Source organism: Aspergillus nidulans, chromosome VI (assembly GCF_000011425.1).
Source record: "Aspergillus nidulans FGSC A4 chromosome VI".
Lineage (NCBI taxonomy): Eukaryota > Fungi > Ascomycota > Eurotiomycetes > Eurotiales > Aspergillaceae > Aspergillus > Aspergillus nidulans.
The window spans coordinates 725,759-749,150 of record NC_066262.1 but is presented as its reverse complement, the minus strand read 5'-3'; the positions used below and the strand labels follow the sequence as shown (position 1 = coordinate 749,150).

Below are 23,392 nucleotides of genomic sequence, written 5' to 3'. Positions count from 1 at the left end.
TCTGATTTTGCTGATTGCTGGGATCAGTTTAGAATAGTCGGGAAGAGAGATTTTTGAGAGTGTCAGAGAAAGAAATGTCAAGCTGGCAGAATTCCGCTATTAGTAAATTGAACCCCAAGACAGACGATAAGAGTCCTCAGCATCAGCATGACCTGCGAAACAAAAGCAAAACTGGCAACGACCGACACTACTGGCCGCAAATGCGATTATTGGAGCGGGACGCGCCTCGACACGGTAATCCGCCCCATCACATGACGAGCCCCCTGGTGCTGGCCCGTGCGCCGGCGGGGCTAGAGCGGATTTCCTAAAGTAGATACATTGTTAGGGCTTAGGGTCCGCTGCAGTAGGGCCGGGTCTCGCTTACGGAGTAGCGCACCCGCCCGCGAATTTTCGTTGGGTGCCAAAGGGTGTGGATAGCGAGCGAACAGAAATCGAAGGTCGCAACCTCGACGTCGACAACACCTCCAACGACACCCTCCCGCCCGGTTACCGTTTATACTCCGGCACATTTATATTCAAAATGGCTGACGCTGCTCCCCGTGGACGTGGAGGATTCGGCTCTCGCGGAGACCGTGGTGGTGACCGCCGTGGACGCGGCCGTGGCCGTGGTCGTCGCGGAGGAAAGACTGAGGAGAAGGAATGGCAGGTTAGTTGGATCACTCGTTTGGCCCATGAAGTGCTCGGATACGGGGATATGTCACTAACAAGTGATGGCAGCCTGTGACCAAGCTCGGCCGTCTCGTCAAGGCCGGCAAGATTACCAGCATGGAGCAGATCTACCTCCACTCTCTGCCCGTTAAGGAGTACCAGATCGTGGACTTCTTCCTGCCCAAGCTCAAGGATGAGGTTATGAAGGTACGGATACGAATTCTTTTGCGGAACGGATTGCGCCGATGGACGTGGAATTAGAGGATGGACGATACGTGCCACAGAGTGGATTGGAATACAGGAATATACAGCAACAGGCGCTGACTGCCGCGTTATAGATCAAACCCGTCCAGAAGCAGACCCGTGCCGGTCAGCGTACCCGTTTCAAGGCCGTCGTCGTCATTGGTGACTCTGAGGGCCACATTGGTCTCGGAATCAAGACCTCCAAGGAAGTCGCTACTGCCATCCGTGCCGCCATCATCATCGCCAAGCTCGCTGTTCTCCCCGTTCGTCGCGGTTACTGGGGTACCAACCTCGGTGAGCCTCACTCTCTGCCCGTCAAGCAGAGCGCCAAGTGTGGTTCCGTCTCCGTCCGAGTATGTTTCGCACTCCCACTCCCTTTTTCCCTGTTACTTACATACCTAGCTTATCCCCGCTCCCCGTGGTACCGGCCTTGTTGCCTCTCCCGCTGTCAAGCGTCTCCTTCAGCTCGCTGGTGTCCAGGATGCCTACACCTCCTCTTCCGGCTCCACCAAGACCCTCGAGAACACCCTCAAGGCTACCTTCCTTGCCGTCGTCAACACCTACGGCTTCCTTACCCCCAACCTCTGGACCGAGACCAAGCTCACCCGCAGCCCTCTGGAGGAATTCAGCGACGTTCTGCGCCAGGGCAAGAAGTATTAAAAGTGCGATGATGGGAATTTTACTTGCATGACTTCGTTTTTCTGATTCCACTATTTCCTAAGGGTTCAATTTTGGCTGGGAGAACGGACTTTTAGAACGCCTGCTATGCGACTGACGGTGTCCACGAATGTAATTATCATGGGAAGGAAGGAAAAGCAGCGGAGTGAATAAGAGATACTTCTACCAGTCATTCGTATTTCTGTCTAGATATAACTTGACCCTAGTAATGCGGACACTGACATGCAGGACAACCTCCGACCCCATCCGGAATAAGCAAGCACCCGCATATTTAACTTCTTCAACTCTGCAAATTCGCATGTCCGACCTCGCCCGCAATCCCACATCAACTTCGGACTCCCGGCGGCATCTCTAGCTGAAGTTTGACTCCGCCTAGAATCGTCATTGCATGATGTTCCGTCAACAAGATTTCGGTTAGATAGGCTGGACCAGGCTCAACTAGAGGCTACCTAGTAGATATAACTAGGAACCAGGTATTGATCAGATATCATACTAGGGTTCTCGCAGCTTCAAAATCAGGTGCTCAATGGCAGATCTCAGAGTTTGAATAATAATATTATTCATGCGAAGACACTAACCCATCTGATCTGCCGTCATCCTTTCCAACAAACCATAACTGATCACTCAAGTGTTGCGCTCAGGGGATTGTAACAATCTCTACCTAGTGGACAGGTGCTGCTTCCTTGTCAAGCATTGTCGCTTAGTTAAGCTGGATTTTAGCCCCAGTATAGTGCTACTCACATGCACCCAACTTCTACTGGTAAATGACTGATTATTATGTCATTAGTACATGAAATGATGGCGGCCCAATGCTGTAGACGAAGTTGCTTCCAGCAGGAGGTAATGTTAGTCCTTGTACACGCTCGACCAGAATCTTTTAGGTCTATACTTCATCATCCAATCCTCGAGTCTCAATGATCTGCAAGTGTCAGCAATTAGCGCGGAGCCAAAACTTCGGGTAAGTTCACGATTGTCTTGCCAGTGGGTAACGAACTAGCATGATCATGGTTTTGAGATTATAATCTCAGCTTCGCTTTCTTCAGATGTGGAACAGCCAGTGTCCTACGGCCCATCTTGATGACAGCTCCGGACTATATTTTCGGGCTTAGGACATAAGGGGTCGTGATGGATGCTTCAGCCAGTTCTCCACAGGCATTTCTCCGTAGTATATCCGAGACTTGATAGAGCGGTGGTACAATATTTAAAGCCCTGGACTCGCCTCCCAAACAATCCACTAGACAATCCTCAAGAACATTATTGCAAGTACGGATATCACGATGGTCAAAACACTCCCTTTTGCTGATATCCATGTTCCATCTCCCGGCTTCGGGGCTATGGGTCTGAGTTTCGGGTTGGGCTCAAACCTCAGCTTGGAAGAGGCAGAGCCCGTGCTGCTGAAGGCCATCGAGCTGGGATGTACATTCTGGGATACCGCTGTAAGCTGACTCGAGTCACTGAAACTAGGACGGATTCTGATCGGAAGGGAAGGTTGTTTACCAAGCCGGTATAAACGAGAAGCTTCTTGGCGCATTCATCAAAAAGCATAACGTTCGCGATAAAGTGTTTGGTAAAATCCCCTCTTTTTTTGCGAATTGAGGCTTCTCTCTATGTACCAAGTTAACACCAACACCAGTCGCCTCTAAGTGTGGCTTCGATGTCTTTGGCAAGGGCGGCGTCACCAACTCTGCTACCCATATTAAGGAGTACATCGAGGGAACCATTAAACGCCTTGATTTCACGCCTGATCTCTACTATCTCCACCGGATTGACCCTAGTACGCCATAGACCGGAATAAATGGCCATTGAAGCACTCATCTAACCATAATGTAACAGATACGCCCCTCGAAGAGTCAATCCCGGCCCTGGATGAGATCCGCAAGGCCGGAAAGACCAAGTACATTGGCCTCTCTGAATGCTCAGCTGCGACCCTGCGAAAGGCGAACTCAAGTATGCACCCCTCAAACGTCCCACCTTGGCTTCTTGGTGCTGACTGGTTTGTGATAGTCGCCAGAATCGACGCCATACAAGCTGAATACTCCACCTTCGAAACCATCCATGAAACAGACGGTCTTATCGACACAGCAAAGGAGCTAGGCATCGCCTACATTGCCTACAGTCCGCTAGGCCACGGCTGGCTCGTCGATAACTTCGACTACAAGACACCTGACGATTTTGCGCCGGATGATTTCCGACGGAGGAGTACGTTACGAAACACCTAATCCCGACACCTGCCCAAAAGGAACTCATCAACTAACGGATAAACTTGTGTAGGCCCCAAGTTTCAAGGCGAGAACTTCTACAAAAACCGTGCCATAGTCGAGGAGACCAAGAAGCTTGCGCTGAAGAAGGGTGTCTCGATCTCGCAGATTGCGCTTGCTTGGGTCGCCGCGCAGGGGATGATTGCAATTCCGGGGACGACCAAGGCGAAGCGTTTAGAAGAGAACTGGGCCTCCAGGGAGATTGAGTTTAGTGGGGAAGAGTGGAAGGAGATGAGGAGGATTATTGACGCTGCAAAACCTGCGGGCAATCGGTATGGGCCGGAGCACCAGGCTTTGGTGGGGCATTGATATGTTTATTCCTGTGCTAGTTGGTTACATCTTGGAATGATAGTTGATTTGATGGTTGCATAGAACTATAAAATAGATTATTCAAAGGCTGGCACGGTAACTATCGATCTACGGCACGGCAAACTAGATAAGATGCTGACATTGGTGGGGGCTTGTTTCAGAAATTGGCCTTATAGCATCCGCAACACTGAACTCGTTCTCTAACCATAAACACCATCATATTTGGCTGAACATGTCGCTTTTCTGGTCACGATGTCATGTTGAGACAAGTTGTTTCTCCGAGTTTGGCAAGACGATCTACAATCTCTTCGATAACTTCCCTTTTCTGTAGTCCGTCAATCCATCGAGTTGGTATCGCCTCCAGTCCATAGAATGCGCCCGCTAAGCCCCCATAGACGGCACCCACGGTATCCGCATCCCAGCCCAAGTTCACGGCTTTAAGAGCTCCACCCTCGAGGGTCGACGTGCTGAAGAACGACCACAGCGCAGCCTCAAGCGTGGATATCACGTACCCCGAAGAGTCAATGTCGCGTTCCGCCTTGGCTTGCCAGTCCTGAAGACCGGCATAGCGACCAAGCCGCTGTTCTAACTTCCTATCTTTGAATCTCGTGGCAGCTACCTCTGCAGCAAGATCCTCTTTACTGGCACCGTTCATGGCGCACATAATGAGCTTTGTGTAGATCATACAGCACTCAGCGCATGTTGGATACGGATGGGTGACATCTGAAGAAGCGGCGGCCTGATACAGGGCGTCTTTCATGTTATTGAAGTATACAAGGCCGATTGGCGAAACGCGCATAAGAGAGCCGTTTCCACAATAATTCTGTCCAGATCAGTCCCGGAAATAGTACAACATCATGGTAGAATAGTACCTCATGCTTCAGGGCCTTGTCAATTTCAGGTTGGCCACCTTCGCGCCCCGCGAGGTCGTCGATTGTGGTAATCGAGAATCGGTCGAAGTACCGCTGCCATATTTTAAGCGCCTTCGATGTAGCGTTGCCGATATCAAAACACTCATCCGTAGCAGAAAGGTAGCCATGATCGTGCCAGTTTATATAATTTCGGATCGCTGCTTGGGAGTCGAAAACACCACCAGAATCAATCAGGGACTTGGCTAGACACAAAGTCATGGATGTGTCGTCCGACCATGTCCTGCAGGGTTAGTTGGTTTCTCTTCTTCCTCAAATATTGAGATGGCCATGGGGTGCTCACCCAGGGGGAACGTCAAAGTTGAAGTTGTGCTGGTAATCAGTTACTGGCTCGAACGACCCCCGGGGCTGGAACTCCACTGGCCCTCCGAGCGCATCAACTACTGCCACCCCATAAATAGACCCCTTGATTCTTGATTCAACAGTTGGTGTTCTCATCTTAGCTTCATCCGATAGAAAATACTCAGAGACCTTACGGTAGACGGCATGTTGTCAGCCTATTCATAGAAATTAGAGGCCCTAACAGCCAAGCACAGCCTCCTCTCAGCCTTGCACCCACCAGCACAAAGAGTGATCAGTAGTGGACCAAGTCTATTCAAGGATCAACACCTGAACAAATGAGCAGAATTTTATCCTAGCTTGACAAATTTAGTAGAGTTCGCCATGTCATTTTAAGTAATCATCCTTGACAGTAGTAAGTTGAACACTATTATATGAATATACTAATACAATAATTTTTTAAGTGTGCATATCACTGCCTAATAAGGTACAGATATGCATATGCATATGGGCTATGTTGTGATGCGCTCAGGCACGCCTTGCCAAGGATATATGGGACGCAATAGCCAATAAATCCCTTGCATGATGTGAAGAAATGTTGTAAAAGTCAAAGACCGGAACTTTATGTCAGTATATCACATGACTACTTTGTTGTAGTTGCTATGGGAGTTGTATGGAGAACGTAGAAGATTATTTGTACAGCTAGGTAACAATGTATTTAGCTGCATACCAAAATTTACCCACATGAGAGGATAGGTCATTTAAGACACTTAATACTACAATCTCTAGCTTCCCATCTCTGCGAGCTATACAAATTGTTCTCTCACAGCCCTTTGACAGCACCACCTTGTTCGCAGTAAACTCTAAAAAATCCTGGACACGTCTGATATCTTGGCTGTGCTTTTTCTTGTGAGGCTCAACTGTGGACCATGACTAGTCGCCATACTACTTGGACGCGGCTGTTGGATCCAGGTTAGGTAAGAAGGCGCAGGGCTCGCTGGAGGGCTTGGACGGGGTTGCTTGGACGGTCAACCGTTCCATAAAATGTCGGAGCATGGGTTCCTCCCCTGTCCTTGGGGTGCCCGGTCTGCACAGTCTTAGTCAGCATCTCATTAGTATTTAGCCTAGCTTCCTTGTGCATCCGCACCCCTGAATACTAGACTCCTCCATGCTTCCACAGGTTATGAGCCCTTTATGCTGGGGAGAATTCAGTTTCTTGCTGGATATAAATATGCAGAATTGATTCTCGAAGCTCTGAGCAACATGCTATCTGTTTCTTTACCCCCTCCCTGTCCGAGGGGGGGTAGCATCCTTCAACGTGGCTTTAACCCCTGGATTGGGACCACGTAGGCATTTTAATATGCCGATTAAGAGCCTCACGAGGCATCAAAAACAACCTTGGAAGGCCAGTACTGCTTATTATATAGTATGTACTAGGCAAGGATGTCTCCTTACTGTTGAAATACACCATCACAGTAAGTATAAAGGTGTATATAGTCTACAGAGCTGTAATTCCTGATGGTTGCTCTAGACTTTTACTTCCTATGGGAAGATTGAGAGCTTTCTACTATAGAGGCTTATATATTGGCTCCAAGCCAGTCTTCTAGCAGCCATGTTGCTGCAATTTACACCTTCTTACCTAGAGATAGTGTGTTTTCCCAGGCTCTGGGCTGAGGCCTATCCTGATCAAACTCATGCTAAGGAAGTCCTTTCTTGTTATTATTGCTATACAGAATAACTTCCGATACCCATGGGATAACCTGACAAGCCCCTGCTATTACCAAAGGGGAGATTTTAACATGACATTCACTGGTCTTGTCTATCAACTACCATTGTTCGAGCCTCCAAATTCAACCAGCCAACGAGCCAGAATCGACCGTGCCGACGAGCCAGAATCGACCGAGCCTACAAGCCAGTATTGCCGTGCCGTACGAGCCTGAATCAATGCAGCCAACAAACCATGATATCATCACAAGCCAGCCAGTTCTATATTGCAAGACCCCTACCTTTCGACCGAGATACCTGTAGGAAGGACACAAGGGATATTATATTACATTGGACATGGGAAAAGGGATATAGATCCTTTGAGACTATATTAAGGCCTTTACAAACTATATGGGATATTCAGCATGTACCTAGCTTTCCTTTTGATGCTTCCTTGCGCCTGCGCAGCCCGAGGGGGGGTGTCGGAGCATGGGTTCCTCCCCTGTCCTTGGGGTGCCCGGTCTGCACAGTCTTAGTCAGCATCTCATTAGTATTTAGCCTAGCTTCCTTGTGCATCCGCACCCCTGAATACTAGACTCCTCCATGCTTCCACATAAAATCCTGGTCACCTGACGTCTTGTCACCCTGGCGACATGTGACAACTAAATTATGCTACTGATTAAACTATATGAATACTTAACTAAAATTAGTATTTGAACACTGTACAGGACAAGCTTTCTATAATAATAGCCTTGGTATGCACCATGTTGGGGGTCTTGGAGTATCTTTCCAAGTTTCTCGAGCTCACTTTCGTCCAAACCGCATGAGCTCACCACTTGCCTGCAGACCGTGTGTATGAATAAGGCATCCCACGTACTCCATTGGTCTTTATGTCATTCTTCTGCGTTGGCCAGGGGTGCATTGGCTGCAGTTTTCCCGTGACTTCCTTGGCAAGGAGTAGCTGAGCGTATCAAATAGAGGCCATGAGAAAGTCCCTGCCTTACTAAGGCATCAAGATAACCTTTGCACACTTTGCAGCGCCACGAGCGGGTTGTAGGTGATTTTAAATTGGAAAGAAAATCCTTTCAAACGTGTGTTCTCTAGTTTTGATGTTGTCAGATAATAATTGTTGTTCTTTGTTGAAAAAGGAGGTGATCGTCGGAGACTTGCAAGTTTGCTTGGGAGTCGAGAAGCTCATCAGCTCATTTCCCCCTGAAGGATAAGGCAACTGTACAAGAAACAACGGATTAAATTGCGGGATTCTCAAATCTCCATCATCAAGCGATTTGATAATAATAGCGACAAGGCTCTATAGAGTGGATTGGTGGATTGGTGGAAGCACAGCAGCACGACCTCCAGCTGCGCGCCACTTCGTGCTCAGCCTCTGTCTCACCCGTCATCAGTCCCTATTCAGAGTAGTCACTGCTGTCGTCAGGAGCTGAATTTCTTCCACTTCCTCCCCTCGTTTTCATTTCCCCCGTTTTCGCAGGCTATCCACCCTTTTTCCAATCCCTTTCATTGTTTCATCACCTAGTTGAGCCTCATTTCTTCGTGTCCGCTCCTGTCACCCGTCGCATTCCGCCCGGGTCGCTGTTTCGCGCACCCTCCGTTTGTCCCTCTCTCCGCGGTTCCGATCCAGAGCTCTCGCGCATACTACACTCTTGTCGTCTTCGGTTTTTTGCTTTTTAGCAAACAATCTTGCGATTCTCAGCACTAAGTCCCTAGTTAAATTGATTCATTGATTCCATTATATCTTCACGATGAGTGTATGTCCGCCGGCCTAATGCGCCCCTGGAAAACTCCCTCTGTAGCGCCGCTTAGGCGCCCTGTCGACAACCTGCTAATCTACCTCAATAGTACGGACAAAGTTACAACCAATATCCGGCGTACGGAGAGCAGCAGTCCAATCCCTATGCCAACAGCCAGGGCTACGGCCAGAACCACTATGGTAACCAAGATGTTGGTAAGCGCGCCGCCTCTCTACGTGGAATTCTACTACACAGACTAACCACGCTGAACGTTCAGAGATGAACCCCGTGCAGCACCCCGTGGATCCCAATTCGCTATTCAATGACGTTCAGAAGATCAAAGAGGGCATTGCCACCCTTCGTAACCTAAGAGAGAATCGACTTGCCGTCGCCCAGAACGCCCTGCTCGAGTCGAACTCTCCGAGGGAAGACGACACTGCTCGCCAGGCTTTGAATGAAATTCAGGATGAAATCTCGATTGGTTATCAGAAGCTAAATGATGACATTGCGAGGGTCAAGAAGACGCCCGGATCTGCCACTGTCCAATCCCAGCTCGAAGTTCAGGGCCGTGCTATTCGCAACGAATTTGAACAATTCCAAAAGAGTCAGGTGTCCTTTCAAAAACGACTGAAGGAGCAGGTGCGTCGACGTGTCCAGCTGAATAACACTGAGGCTTCTCCTGAAGAAATCGATCAAACTGTGGAAGCTGTGCTGGCTGGCAGGGAACAAACCTTCCAGGTAAGAAATCCGTGAGTGGCGTACTACAATCTATGCTCACTCATCCTCAGGTTGCAGGTGCCAGACTAAAGAGAGGCCACGATGTACGGGATGCCGTAGCCGCGCGTTCTGAGGAAATCAGATCGATTGAAGCGAAGCTTGTGGAAGTGAGCAATCTGGTCACTACAATGGCCCAAATGATCGAACAGCAAGCACCAGCTGTAGAACAGATCGATCAGGGTGCAGAGAACGTTGCTCGGGATCTTGGGAACGCGAACACTCAGCTGGGGCAAGCTGTTGAAAGTGCGCGCAAGGCCCGGAGGTGGAAATGGTACGCCTTGATCATCGTTAGTAAGTTTCGCCGCTTCGACGCTTCGACGCCTATTTTAGCAAGTCTAACAAGCCACCAAGTCATTATCATTGCCATTATTGTGGCTATTGCCGTTGCTGTTACGCAGACGAGATAAAGGAAAAAAGATCTCTTGGCTGGGTTTACGCCTCAGTAAGCCTATGGTCAAAAATATCCTTCCGTTTGTTATCTCCATTGTTCGATTAGTTGTCCTACCGCCTTGTTCGAAACGAATTTGCCCCTAAGTTCTGGGCCTGGTCTGGCGATTATCCGAGTTGGGCTGCCGTGGGAGTCTGTCTGCACGCAGGGTAAGCCGACCCTAGGCTCCCGCCTCGTTCTGTTTCTTCCTTTTGTTATGTTATCTGGCTATACCACGTCTCGCCCTGTTCCGTCCTGTCGTTGTTCGAAAAGCACTCAATCAAAACCGTTGTCTGACAATGACCTACTGATGATCATGTACAGTTGCATCTATGAGGCGGCTTGACGGTTCCTGTCGCTGCTCATTGGTTAAGATGCGCATGTTATTGTCGCTGTATATATTAGACTCTTCGCTTGGTTTCCCTTGGCGCTAGAATTTACGTGATAGTCATCACCTAATAATCTTAATATCTTTTTGTTACTGGGTATATATAATCTAATCCACGTTAACAGCTCCATATCACTGCCCTTGTCTTTCCTTCTCCCTTTGCTCCTCCTCCGGTGTTTTTGTCTTCAACTGTAGCGCATGAATCCCACCCTCCCGACTCATCTCCTCTTTCAACAAAGCGTACACCATCCGATGTCTCGCCGGCTGCATCTTCGACTGGAACGCGGATGATGTGATCGTTACACTGGACTAATCAGCACTGGGTCACCGTCGCCAGGAGGTATATATGTACTGGAAATGCGTCTCTTTCGACGTCGATCCTTGCATTGGCGCATGATGCGCGTGGAGATGCGAGTCATTGCGGATTATTAAAGTGGATGGGGAAAATGCCGCAGTTATCTAGTACATAGTACATAATTCATCAGCAATCGACTATGGCGTCTGATAGAGAGGTTGTAGAGGCAGAAAAAAGTGGTACCTTCTCTCTCATGAGATCTTCCATGGGTGTAGCTGATGAGGACATCCTTGGGATGGTTGTTGAGAAGAGGCGGCGGGAGACCAGGCCAAGACGGACGAGACCAGGCATTTATATTCTATATGAGGAGAGAAAAGGTGAAAATGGGAAGGAAGATTGTATGGTTGCTACTGGACGAGGTCGATTCAATGCAGTTTTGAGAGTCATCCGATTTGATCGGGAACGGATTGGAGAGAGCTTCGTCGCCCTTTTCGGAATGGTCGGTTCGTCCCCAGGCTCTCAAGTAGCCTTCTCAAAATCCAGGTCGTTCTTCGTGCTGGCCTACTCTACGGAGTACGACGATCTGTCTACATTCTTCTGGATTGAAGGTATCTTGAGGTCGTTAGCCTCAACCGCAGTTTTATCTGATCGCACTCGCAGCTTAGGAATCCCAGCTTCATGACATCAACGGGTCTTTTAATCCACCGCAGGGACATGCCAATCGTACCTTGATCGCGTCGCTCAATGCACCAACGCACATTAATCTCCGCCTCGAGGGGCCTTATCTCTCGCCGCGCTTCTGCAGCATCCTTCAACTGCACATCGTGCCCAACGTTCTTTGGCTTCGCTGTCCGCCGATCCCTCGCAACACTTCCGAACCTCCCTCTTTTCCGTGCGCTGAAAAACCACGACCCCGCTCGTCTCGCAGTTGTACATAACCCGTCCTTCCGATCATTTACGTACGGGAACCTTGTCGCAGATGTAGTCAAAGCACAGGATCAGCTGTGGAATTCATCTGGCCGTGGACGAGATGGGCTTCGGGGTGAACGAATCGCATTTCTGGCGGAGAATAGCTACGACTACGTAGGTAATGTTTCTCTTGGTTGCCTTGGTTGCCTTGGGTGCTTAACGACTTGCGCATTTGCTAATAACGGATGGACCGTACAGTGATCTTGCTTTCTATACTTGCGAGCGATGCCATTGCAGTCCCTCTGTCGACTGGGTTTCCAATTCACGAGTTGAAGTATATCATGAATAACTCCCAGGCCGGAATGTTGGTTGCTACGGAGCGGTATGCGGATATGGCGGAGAAGATTATGGAAGGAGAGTTGGATCGACAGCCTATTCTTGACATGCGTGGGAAGATTAGAACCGGTAGCTCCGATGTTGGGGCTGTAGAGTTGGAAGGTCTCGATGGGAACAGTGGTGGGATGATGCTTTATACGTCTGGGACAACGAACAGGCCGGTACGACTCCTGGCGGATCTAGCGGATGGTTAGTGACTAACATATTGCGACCAGAAAGGTGTGGTGATCCCGCAGTCTGCGCTCGCGTCGCAGGCGGCGTCGTTGCTAGAAGCATGGAAGTATAGCCCGGGTGACAGGCTCCTACATCTCCTTCCCCTGCATCATATCCATGGAACAGTGAACGCAATTATAACGCCAGTCCTATCTGGGTCCTCGATCGAGTTTATGTTCCCATTTAATCCCACCGCGGTGTGGAACCGTCTCGCCGAGCCATTTCTACCAGAGGGAACAAAAGACAAAATCACATTCCTCAACGCTGTGCCAACGATTTACAACAGACTCCTATCAACCTTTCCCACTCTTTCACCTCAGGTTCAGTCGGCATCCAAAGTCGCCATTTCCCCCGAACATCTCCGGCTCAACATCTCCGGCTCCGCGGCGCTCCCAACACCTACTAAAAAGGCCTGGCAGGATCTCAGCAACGGTAACGTCTTGCTTGAACGCTATGGGATGACAGAGGTCGGGATGGCGCTTAGTTGCGGACTTGACTTTACAGACCGCGTTGACGGCAGCGTTGGCTGGCCTCTACCATCCGTTGAAGTCCGACTCGTTGACACCGACACAAACAAGGTCATCCAACCTGGCGAGGAAATTGATGGTAGTGGCCGCGCTCGCGAGGGAGAAATCCAGCTTCGCGGCCCTACCATCTTCCGCGAGTACTGGGGCAACGAGAAAGCGACGCAAGAAACGTTTGCCCCAGACGCCGACGGTAAGGGACCCTGGTTCAAAACAGGCGATGTCGCAACCCGCCGCTCTGTGGAGACCGCTGGGCTAGGGAAGAGCGGTGAATGGGCTAAGGGCCCAATGTATTTCATTCAGGGTCGACGCAGCGTCGACATCATCAAGGTCGGCGGGGAAAAGGTCAGCGCGCTGGAGGTTGAGCGGGAATTGCTTTCGCTGTATGTCCATCAAGTTTTGCCCTCTTCTCTACAAGAACTAATTGAGGTTACCAGGCCGCAAATCGCTGAAGCAGCCGTCGTCGGTCTCCCTTCTGAGCAATGGGGCCAAAAAGTCGTGGCCATTGTCGTCCTTAATTCTGAGGTTGCTGCGAGGACAGGCCGGAATGGGAAGTCCTGGGGGGTCCTCGATATGCGGTGGGCGTTGAAGGACCGCCTTGCAGCGTATAAGTTGCCGTCTGAGATGAAGGTTTTGGAGGGGGCGATTCCAAGGAATGCAATGGGAAAGGGTACAGTTCTTCTACTCACATCCTTTACTTCTTTAGTCCCCTGCTAACATCGGTTTTGCCGTAGTCAATAAGAAGATGCTTGTTAAAGAGGTTTTTGGTGTTTAAAGTGGTGGTTGAGACGTAGGGCTGATCCGTCCTATCGTCTGTATACTACGCTTCAGCAACTGTACAATATATATAGACCTCCCATTTATCTTTACATGAGCCGACAAAAATAGGATAGACAGTGTGTAATTAGAACTTTACTCCGCACAACCTCACCCCTCTACAATGACATGGTTTAACCAGCTAAGACGCCTGGAAAGTACTGCCAATATCACCCCACTTCAAATCTTCAAAGACAACCCTTGTCCACGGCGTATGCTCCTCAATAAATTCCGGTGCGCCCTCGGTGGCATTACAGGGTCCTGCATCCCCACCGTCGAGCCACTGCATGTAGCCACCCGCATCATTCCAGATACTCATGGCGAGGACCATCCCACGGCCAAGCGCCCTTCCCATCCCTTCCATTCCTCCGTATGAGTCGAACCATGACGCGGTAGAGGCGCAGAGGGAATCGGTCAGCGAGTCTGCACCAGACGAGACAACTGCGTTCTCGATGACCTGCCCGTTTTGGATATATAGCCGTCTAATCTCGGTTAAAGCACCTGTACTTGTTCCGTCATCCGTCAGGAACTGTGTCACGACCGTGAAGGGCTCTTTAGTGTCGACTTCAAACCCTTGGCCACGGCCGTAGTACTCTGTATTTCCCAGAGCATACGGGTTAAAGCCGCATCCCCACTTATCGCAGATGCCGTCATTCTCGCCCGCGCTATCGCACTCATCTTCGGAGGCGCATTCGTATACCCCTCTTCCCTCAGTTTCCTCCGGCTCATATAAACAAGCATGAGGCGTGAACCCCGTACTCCGCGAATTAGCCTCCCAGATGTCCATCTCGTTGCAGCAGGCTCCGTAGCCGTTGATGTTTCCCTCGCCGTTGATCCAGGGATTCACATAACATTGGGCATCGCAGTAGCCTGTGCCATAGGAGGCTCCGGCGGGGTTGAGCGCGCTGCGCCCGCCGGAGGGAGACATTTCGGAGAGATATAGCGCGCCGTTCATCCCGCATGGGAGCGCGGAGACGTTGACAGTGAAGGTAAATTCTTGGGCGAGCAGGGACAAGGCTCGATACTCCTGCTCATCAGGGTCGGACTCATCAACGAGATAGACCCTCGGTGAAACAGAGGAGAGCGCCCCGTTCACGTTTCGGTATTGAGTGAGTGTCAACCGCGACCCATGGGTTTCGACTCCGTGCGCAGCATAGTCAGTTATGCCGTCGATGACGCAGTTGTCTGCGCAAGTCTGCTTGTCTGGGCATAGAGCAGGGTTTAGCCCATTTGAGGTGGTGCAGGAGACACTGGGGTTGGATGCATCGTGGATGGGGTGCGTGGCGGCATCGAGCACCACAGAGGTATTCTGCTCTGTACAGCCGTTGGCGGAAGTACAGTGGTAGGTAGTAAGACGTGGCCGGATTTCTGGCGTCCCAATCTGTTGGGCTGAGATTGTTGTGGCAAGAAGGCTGAGAGATAGTAACAGAGCCATTTTGAGATGTCTTTGAAGGCGGATATGAGCCAGCAGGATGAGAAGAATTGACTCAACTTATACTCCTCCAGGGACGTTGAGTCTCCACGAAGTATGCCGTTCCATACATGGACCGGCCCGGTGGCCGTCTCCAAAGAGCATGGCTAGTGCTTCATGAGTATTCTTCAGCGCATACAAAGTTTGTTAGTCTGAAACGGCCAAGTATTGATCTTCAGGGCCGAGATGAAGATGCGGGGAGGCCAGGATAATTCTCAGTTTCCTCTCCGTGTCGAATATGGAAGTGCCACGAATTTTGTTTCGGGTAAAATCATCTCCTGAGAATAGCTGAATTGTTGGATGCTCAAGCAGACGATATTACTAGTACGTTGGCTATATGAGTCTTTACCTTCACAGGCGCTACCTCGTAGACCCTTCTTTTCCCAATCCCCATCCCCTCGCAAACCGAGTTTCTCCTCAGGATCAACCCTTCATATGCCTTCATATCGCAAGTGATCACTCTGTCCGGCTAATGTCTCCCCTATCTCCCCAACACCACACAGATAGACGCATGAACCACCGAGCACTTTCAGCATGAATTTCCTACGCCGCCGCTGCATCGTCGCCGCGAGCACGCAACCCAATTACAGATTCTGCCCCGTATTCATTCCCTGCTTATCATGAATTGCGCTGCTGTCGCTCTCCGTGGGGTTGTGAAGTCGCATGCGTGAAGCGTGCTATATGGTGAAGGTGGAAGTAACGGCTGCAGATCCTCGCTAAAGACCACGTCTAACTGATGCCGCCCGGAGATTATCCTGGTAGGAGAGCCGCAGCAGAGGCGGCGATAGCATCTAACATGAGGGCTCTCCGGGACGCTGAGGTAATACGCTTAGCGGTAGGGGACTCGCCGTCTTAAACTGTGCGGTTCAGCTCGACGGCGAAGTGCACACTCGAGCAGTAGAGCCCCGTAAGAGAAGTTGAGAGAAGTTGAGACGTTGGCAATCTAGACAAGACCGGGGTTCGCGTACTTGGTAGCGCCGGGGTAGGATTTGTATGCCTCTGCGTCAATGGGGCATAAGAAATCAGGGCAGCCAAGAATGAGTTTTGAATGGGCGTCGATTGGGGCTGAATTAGGTAAGAAAAGATAAATATATATAGTGGTGAAATAATGATGAGTGTGCGTCTGTTGGCACCTTGTCTGGCTGGTGATCCCGAATTGGATAGCTAGGTAGGAAGGTGACGGGTTTAAAGCCTTAGAGAAGGGTAGGATCACCAGTGAGGGCACAGTCATTTATTCATGTATGTCATGTGTCCCTTGCTATCTGTTCAAAATCGTAAGTATGGACGATTTATATGCAATATGCCCAGAGTGAGCGGCCACTCACGGTCACCACATGCCTCCAAACACTGCTCTTGGCCAACTACCCCGACTTCTCTGGCAAATCCCTATACGGATTCTTGGGATCGTTCAACTCCTCCTCCGCACTTTGAATGGTCTTTATGGCCTTACAAGGGCTACCCACTGCAACCGAAAACGGCGGGATATCCTTCGTAACCACACTCCCCGCCCCAATTGTGCACCCTTCTCCAATCCTCACGCCAGGCAGAATAATCACATTTCCCCCAATCCAGCAATCATCTCCAATAAACACGGGGTGACCAAACTCGACGAACTTGCGTCGGGATAGGATGGATGTGTCGTGGCCTGCCGTGTAAATGGATACGTTAGGACCAAGCTGCACGCGGTCGCCAATGACGATTAGGCTCGTGTCCAGGGCCGTAAAGCTAGCCATTACAGTTAGCTCGACTAGATATAGCTAGGAGGCGAAGACAATAGGGAAGAGACATACTTGAAATTCACAAAGCATTCCTTCCCAATTACAATATTGCACCCATAGTCTGGCCAAAATGGAGGCTCGACAAAGGTGCCTTCTCCAACCCGCCCAACAACATTCTTTAACAACTCGAACCGGCGTTCCCCAATCTCCTCCCAGGAGACGGCCTTTGTGTCGAGATTGTTGTAATCACTTGCCACGCCCCGGCAGCGGTGCCGTGCTGCGGCAAGAGTGGGAAGCAGGGGATTGTACCTGGCGATGATATATTAGCACATTGATTCGCATGAACCTGTGTCGGCCGGATAGTGAGGTACATCATTCCCGAAATCATCTTTTCGTAATCCTCACACATGGGGATGTGGTCCAGCCCGCGTGCAATCTCGATAATCTCCGGCCTTTTCGCTGGGGCGGCCATTGTGCTACACTGAGTGTGGGGTATGAATGGGTTTGGAGTTGGACTTGAATTAGGAGTCTGAATCGGAGTCAGTATTTAGTTCGCTCAGTCATGGGTATCTAATAGGTATGGATTACAAAGACTTAAGATAGGAAGGTCTTGATGTCTGGAATTGACTCGCGTAATATCAAGGCGAGGTTGAATGTCATTGTTGAAGATCCTCTGCGCCCAACTTGGAATATAGGCTTGGGCTAAGATGAGACTATACCAGTTTAGGCTAGTTCAGGCGCTGTCAGCCAATAATTCGCTGTGTCTATAGTACGCGATCTTCTCCCATTTATCGAGTCTGTAGCATTGAGTGAGGGTAGGGATTGGCTTGACGAGACATATCTGCGCAATTTAGTCCCAATAGTCTCTTCAATGCCTACATGATCTGCTATCATTCCATCGGTCCCTTGCGGATTTGCTGTACCTTTATTCCTCAGAAGTAAATCTTGGCCCAGGAATCGAACTCAGGTGAATGGCGAGCCAAAGGGATTGCTCTTCACTTGCCTCACAGTTCATGGTGTAGACAATGGCGAAACACTAAGAGCCCCAATATAGGTCTTACTGGTTCACATACGGACAGGTATATGTGGAAAAGGACAGTCTGAGCAAATGAGGGTTGAAGTTTATGGAGGAGTGTCAACGACGTGAGACACTCTGGGCTCCACTCAGAGCCTGGAAGCCACGCTGCATAGTGGCAGAATGGATGGAAAAGATGTGAAAGACAAATAACGACGAGTCTCCGGGCCACTCACGTTAAACTCCGATATCCCATATAATAGAATCACCACGCAACCATAATACTCCTCGTTTTCCACGGGCCATTCACTCCTTCAGGCTTCATATAAAGCACAGCCTGTGTCGGATTGGCCTTGATTTCCTTCAGCTGAACAACTTCATACACCCTTGCCAATGGGCCGATGTCCTTTTCGCTCGTCGGTGGCTCCGGACACTGACTTTCCTCAACTTCGACAACGACTTTCGTAACCTGCGCACAAAGTCGTGCATTCCACATTCCTTCGCGCTTGGAGTGTTGGAAGAGAATATTGAGGGCGCGCCGGCGGAGGAAGGGGTTGCGGCAGCGGACGGCGGCGTAGTACATGGGTGCGATTATTCCGCCCTCTAGTGAGAAGGCTGATTCAGCGTCTTTCACTCTTGCTTTCTCCGCGCCTCGCGTGGGCGAGGAAAGGCGAAGGATTTCTTCCGCGTTGGATATAAGCGACTCGAAATCCGCGGTGAAATTATCGTGTCCGTTTTCGTCTCGGTCCAACGCGACACAGACCCATAGCAAGGCAGCCTGGTAATATATACGCAGTAAAAGGGAGGCGCGGAGGTCTGACTGTTGGATTTCCAGCCCGTGTCTGTCGAGGAGTTTATCGTGGGACCATCGCCAAGACAGCAGTTCCTCACAAATCTGGTCGCGTTCTGCTTCGAACTGGGCCTGTACCACCGGCGGTCGTTCTTCGCGCAAGATGCCGACGGAGCGGATGAAGCGGAGGGCCTTTGTCATCAGACGATCGAGATGGGACCTTGCTTCGGTCAGGTCAGTAAAGATGTGTCCATTTCTGGTGCCTGGTGAGTCCACGTTTATTGGGACCAGCAGGCGGCCCATGAAGGATGCTTGAAGGTTAAGTCGAAGGAAAAGGTCGCGGAGTTGTTGATACAGCTCGCTGGTACAACCAGAACCAATTGATGTTAATTGCTCATGCTTGTGGATAATTCGTAGTCCTGCCTCTATATGATCTAGTGCTTCTTTCCGGTTTTCTCGTAACATCTCCAGGCAGATAAACAGACAACATGTCGTCAACGCCAAATTGATACTCCCTCCTTGACTGTGTGCAGTGAGAGACTTGACCAGAGTCTGGATTGACTTGTTATACTCCTCCAGCACGAACTGCTCTGTCGGCGCTGACCCATTTACCGTCAGAACCGCGCTCCCAGCTACTGCACTAAGCTGGAACCGTTCATGGAGCGCGCCGATAGCAGTCATAGCATGTCTCACGCTGGGCTCGTGCTCCGCAAACTGTGGTATAAGGTACGACCAGAGCTTGCTATCATAGAATCCTGCAAACGCATGCGAGGTCCGCGTGTAGAAGAAGTCGATATAGCGCCTCTCTGTTCTCGTTCCTTGCCGTAGAACGAGTCGATGGTCCGCCCCAAGAGTGTCTCGATTAAGTGGCTTCTGACGCTCGGCAATGCGCGCGCGAAGTTGAGTTTGCGAGGCGTTATCGTACCCGTCGCATTTGCGGCCGGATTTTTGGCATTGGTTGCAGAAGGGCTTGACCTCGTCGCATTTCACATGTCGGATTCTAAGCATGGCTTAGTACTCTTGTTTTCGGCGATATAGATGGCCAGGATCGTACTTGCAAGTGATACAGCCATTGCGTGATCGAGGTCGCGTTATAGTCCTGGTTGTAGACATTCTTGTATCCTTCTTTGCAGAGCAAAGGCGCAAAAAGAATGGAAAATTGATGTATTCCAAGCTTTATCTTCAGCTCGTATGCTGCGCAAGGAGTAGGTATTAATATGATTTGGTTTTAGTTTCGGCCCCGACACGCAATCTCGTGGCTGAGCCGCAGGGCCTGGCTTCTCCAGCAAATCGCCCTTCGTGCCTCGTTTCTTGGAAATGCTGGGGGCCTAGCCAGGATTCTCAATCAGTCAGAGTGCAAATAACGTGGTCAGGGAAACGTGATCGACCGTTGATGAAGGAAGTCTAGCCCAGCCACAGTGCAAGGCTAGTTAAACTTCCTTGGCGGTCGGTGGCCCTAATCCATCAATCTTAGAAAATGTGCTAAAGGAGCGCCAGCAAAGAACCGCATATATAGAGGAAATGGGTATGACACAGCCAGTATACCTGAATTAGTCCGGCTACCCATTACCACGCCACAGACCCTGTCGAGACCAGCGGGGACATGCGTTATTTCCTCGACTACCGCAATGACTCGTTATGAAGACATCAGGCGGCTTTAGGGTCGACGATGAAGTGAAACCTTTCTCCCGCCCCAGTGATCCCAGCCCATGCTACTGATGCCCGCTATAGTACCAAGAGGAGCACCAAGAGAAACACCAGGAGGAACACCAAACACCTGTTCCTACTGCTGCCTTTGTGACTTGAAGAATCTAGCAGATTGCTGTGGGGCGGCTTCATTGCTAGGAGGATGATCTGTTCAATGCGTCTGGACTCTGAATCTGTAAACACAACCGCTGGATTGGCACTAAAACATCGTGCCCCGACAATGCTTCCGGCTCAGGTCTAGTAAACGGGTCGCCGCTGTACGCCTATTTGCGTCCTTTCTTCCAAAGACAGTATAGCAGCAGTATTGCAAGACACCTTAGAAGCTCGAGTTGATGATGAAAGGCGACGTCGTGGGTCAACGTCCTCTATATTTACTCGCTAGCGTATTCAACCACGGGTTAGTCGATTCACGGCGCCAAAAAAGATAACACATGGTAGAATTGAATTACCTTGCGCTCACGCGTCGACATTGGCTTTAGCTGCCGATCTCCGAAGCTTTAGGCGCTGTCGGTTCGGAGTATCTTCCAAGGCAGCCAGTGGCTCACCTCAGCCGCAGCGAAGGAAATTCGTCAGAGAGTCGGGATTCGTTGACAGATGGCTGACGCCAAGGCCGACTCCCGGACTTATCGACATCGACAGTATCTCCGGCTGAGTAGGTAGTCCCCTGGTCAGCATGAATAGCACAGGGATCATCTATAAAGGTCGATTGCCTCTGATTATCGACTTCACTCCTACCTGATGCGAGAAATACAAGATAGCGAGAAATACAAGATACTTGAAGCGAAATGCGTCTTATCCTCACTGGTGCCACAGGCGTTGTCGGCTCCGCAGCCCTCAACCACATCCTCAGCCTCCCTGCGGGCGAGATTTCAGCGCTGTACATCATCAGCCGCAGTCCAGTGCCGGCCGCAGAAAACAAACCCAATGTCACTGTCATCCAGCACACGAACTATAACGAGTACCCGCAGGAGCTGTTGGACAAGCTGAAGGGGGCGGATGGGTGTATCTGGGCGCAGGGAATATCGCAGACGTTGGTTACGAAGGAGTGAGCTATACCCTTCACGAATATTGAGCTACAGTGCGGTCTAACATCGCACAGGGAGTATATCAAAATCACGCTAGACTACCCTCTTGCCGCAGCAAAGGCATTCTCGACATTATCTGACTCGTTCAATTTCGTCTATGTCTCTGGAGAGGGTGTACGTTCAGCCCTTCGTTACCCAAGTCATTCTAGCAAGCCAATTAACGCGGATAACAGGCGACCCAAACCCCGGGCATGTTCACACCCCTCTTCGGCCGCGTGAAAGGTCAAGCCGAAACTGCTCTGCTCAATCTCTCCACAAAGTATCCCAGCCTCAAACCGTTCTGCGTGCGTCCGGCCTACGTGGACACGGCGAACGACCCTGAGACTCTCAAAGCTAGACTGCGACGGCCAGATCAGCAATCTTTCAAGGCTAAATCAATACATGCAATCTTTGGCCCGCTAATGCGAAATGTGCTCACAAAGAGCGATTCGCCGACAGAGCACCTAGGGAAGTTCTTGACAGACCTTGCGAAAGGTGATGGGAAGCCTTTGTCTGGTGAGGGAGTTGCCGGGGGTGGAAGGATCATCCCAAACGTCGTTTTCCGGCGGGTTGCTGGGATCTAGGTCATTTGATTCGATTTATCTTCAAGCGGTCACTTATGCATACCATATATAGTTAAGTCTGAGCGTTTCTGGGTAGGAGTTGGATTGGGGCGTGATAGGTCGGCATGAAACACACATAGAGGCATTGCTAGTACACAAATTGTTGGTAATAATTCTTCAAGCAAGGACTACTCCGGCTTATCTTCTTCATTTGACAAAGCGTGTTCTAAACAGCCGTCGACGTAGCGACCGCCTCATAAATACCTGACTATACAATTCACGAAGAGGCCAGAAGTCCGGGATTAGAACTATAGGAATACTCCAAGCCTCTGTAAGTAGGATAGACGAGCTTGGACATCAGCTTTTGGTGAGTTGGGTGGAATACGAATGTCTTGCCCGTTCAACAAAAAAAAAAAGGAATTTTCATGGCCTCACTTGTAGCTTACCAAGCAGATGGTTCTTATAAATTTCCTAGATGGCTTCTACGTTATCTTGCAAGAGGATAATCAGGTGTAGGACGAGGGTCGGAGTAAAGGTATTTTGGTCACTCTTAGTTCATCGTAGCCTGATCTAGCAACATATTTGTGTATTAGCCTGTAACTACACACGTAATCAAGTCTGCGCAGAAACTCTCAAACAATCTTCCTTGAGCGCGGAATTCCATTCGTCGACTTCCTTCTCCGGAAGGCTGTCTTGCTATTTATAATTTTGGAGCAGGTGTCGAACTAAATGACTATAGGAGGTTAACTGGCTTGTCTCAAGCATGATTGGGCCACTCGTAGCTAGCAAGAAAAGGCGGCGAATAAGGTGAACTATACAAAAATAGAATAAGAAAGAAACATGTATAGAAGTAGTACTTAGAACGTACCAGTTAGATGATGTTCTCAACGTCAAACCTTGATAGACCGTCTTGGCCTTCCCTGACGCCTGAGACTGGTAAAACGCCCGACAGGCAGCCGCTAATGCGCCCTGAGGGCGTGGAGCTGTTCAGATAGAGGACCTGAAAACTCCGTAGCCGTGTGAATTAATTTTTTTTTTTTTTTTTTTTTTTTTTTTTTTTTTTTTTTTTTTTTTTTTTTTTTTTTTTTTTTTTTTTTTTTTTTTTTTTTTTTTTTTTTTTTTGGAAAAATTAACCCCCTTTTTGGGGGGGGAAAAACCCCAAACCCAAAAAAAATCGGGGTTTTTTTCCCCCCCCCCCCCTCTTACCAAAAAAAAAATTTCCCCTCACCCCCCCCAGCGGGGGGTTCTTCCCCCCCCCAATTTTTTTCCCCCCGAAAACAAAAAAAATGGGGCTTTTTCCAAAAATTCAAAGCCCGGGTTTTGTTTAAAAATGGGCCCGGAAAAACTTTTAAAAGGGGGGCGGCCCCCCACCCTTTTTTTGGGGGAAATTTTTCCAGGACCGCATTTTTCCCCGGGGTTTTATTTCAAAAAAACCCCACCTGGGTTCGGGGTGTCCATTCCCAAAAAAAACAAGTGGAAAATTCCCGCCCCCCCTTCCAAGGGGGGGACCAAAAAATGGTTTC

At 49.9% G+C, this 23,392-nt stretch overlaps 8 protein-coding genes and 2 pseudogenes across 10 annotated transcripts, besides 1 other annotated feature; 6 read left to right on the top strand and 4 right to left on the bottom strand.

Moving 5' to 3' along the window:
• Nucleotides 1–23,392: part of a sequence feature (contig 1.55 1613..492661(-1)) that runs on past the window's edge.
• ANIA_03413 (40S ribosomal protein uS5) lies at nt 421–1,739 on the top strand. Its single transcript, XM_655925.2, has 4 exons — nt 421–646; nt 718–855; nt 987–1,244; nt 1,294–1,739. Exons 1-4 carry the CDS (start codon nt 521–523, stop codon nt 1,549–1,551), a joined length of 780 nt encoding a protein of 259 aa, XP_661017.1. The 5' UTR covers nt 421–520; the 3' UTR covers nt 1,552–1,739.
• ANIA_03414 (putative aldo-keto reductase (YakC)) lies at nt 2,847–4,136 on the top strand (the record flags this gene model as incomplete). The annotated part of the gene is made up of 4 exons (XM_655926.1): nt 2,847–3,005; nt 3,187–3,343; nt 3,403–3,768; nt 3,841–4,136. The coding sequence occupies 4 exons, from the start codon at nt 2,847–2,849 to the stop codon at nt 4,134–4,136; spliced, it is 978 nt and encodes a 325-aa protein (XP_661018.1).
• Nucleotides 4,384–5,553, bottom strand: ANIA_03415 (ADP-ribosylglycohydrolase family protein; the record flags this gene model as incomplete). Its single annotated transcript, XM_655927.1, has 4 exons — nt 4,384–4,959; nt 5,009–5,288; nt 5,349–5,470; nt 5,542–5,553. The coding sequence occupies 4 exons, from the start codon at nt 5,551–5,553 to the stop codon at nt 4,384–4,386; spliced, it is 990 nt and encodes a 329-aa protein (XP_661019.1).
• On the top strand, nt 6,533–7,284 carry ANIA_11395 (annotated as a pseudogene). The gene has a single exon. A coding segment is annotated over exon 1 (752 nt).
• Nucleotides 8,534–10,481, top strand: ANIA_03416 (annotated as a pseudogene). The gene has a single exon. A coding segment is annotated over exon 1 (1,948 nt).
• On the top strand, nt 11,428–13,442 carry ANIA_03417 (protein sgdD; the record flags this gene model as incomplete). Its single annotated transcript, XM_655929.2, has 3 exons — nt 11,428–11,770; nt 11,851–12,177; nt 12,208–13,442. 3 exons carry the CDS (start codon nt 11,428–11,430, stop codon nt 13,440–13,442), a joined length of 1,905 nt encoding a protein of 634 aa, XP_661021.2.
• ANIA_03418 (glycoside hydrolase family 7 protein) lies at nt 13,684–14,976 on the bottom strand (the record flags this gene model as incomplete). Its single annotated transcript, XM_655930.1, has 1 exon — nt 13,684–14,976. The coding sequence occupies one exon, from the start codon at nt 14,974–14,976 to the stop codon at nt 13,684–13,686; it is 1,293 nt and encodes a 430-aa protein (XP_661022.1).
• ANIA_03419 (sugar O-acetyltransferase) lies at nt 16,374–17,202 on the bottom strand (the record flags this gene model as incomplete). The annotated part of the gene is made up of 3 exons (XM_655931.1): nt 16,374–16,737; nt 16,803–17,039; nt 17,102–17,202. 3 exons carry the CDS (start codon nt 17,200–17,202, stop codon nt 16,374–16,376), a joined length of 702 nt encoding a protein of 233 aa, XP_661023.1.
• ANIA_03420 (Zn(II)2Cys6 transcription factor) lies at nt 18,011–19,543 on the bottom strand (the record flags this gene model as incomplete). The annotated part of the gene is made up of 1 exon (XM_655932.1): nt 18,011–19,543. One exon carries the CDS (start codon nt 19,541–19,543, stop codon nt 18,011–18,013), a length of 1,533 nt encoding a protein of 510 aa, XP_661024.1.
• ANIA_03421 (putative nucleoside-diphosphate-sugar epimerases) lies at nt 21,028–21,890 on the top strand (the record flags this gene model as incomplete). Its single annotated transcript, XM_655933.1, has 3 exons — nt 21,028–21,287; nt 21,342–21,441; nt 21,501–21,890. 3 exons carry the CDS (start codon nt 21,028–21,030, stop codon nt 21,888–21,890), a joined length of 750 nt encoding a protein of 249 aa, XP_661025.1.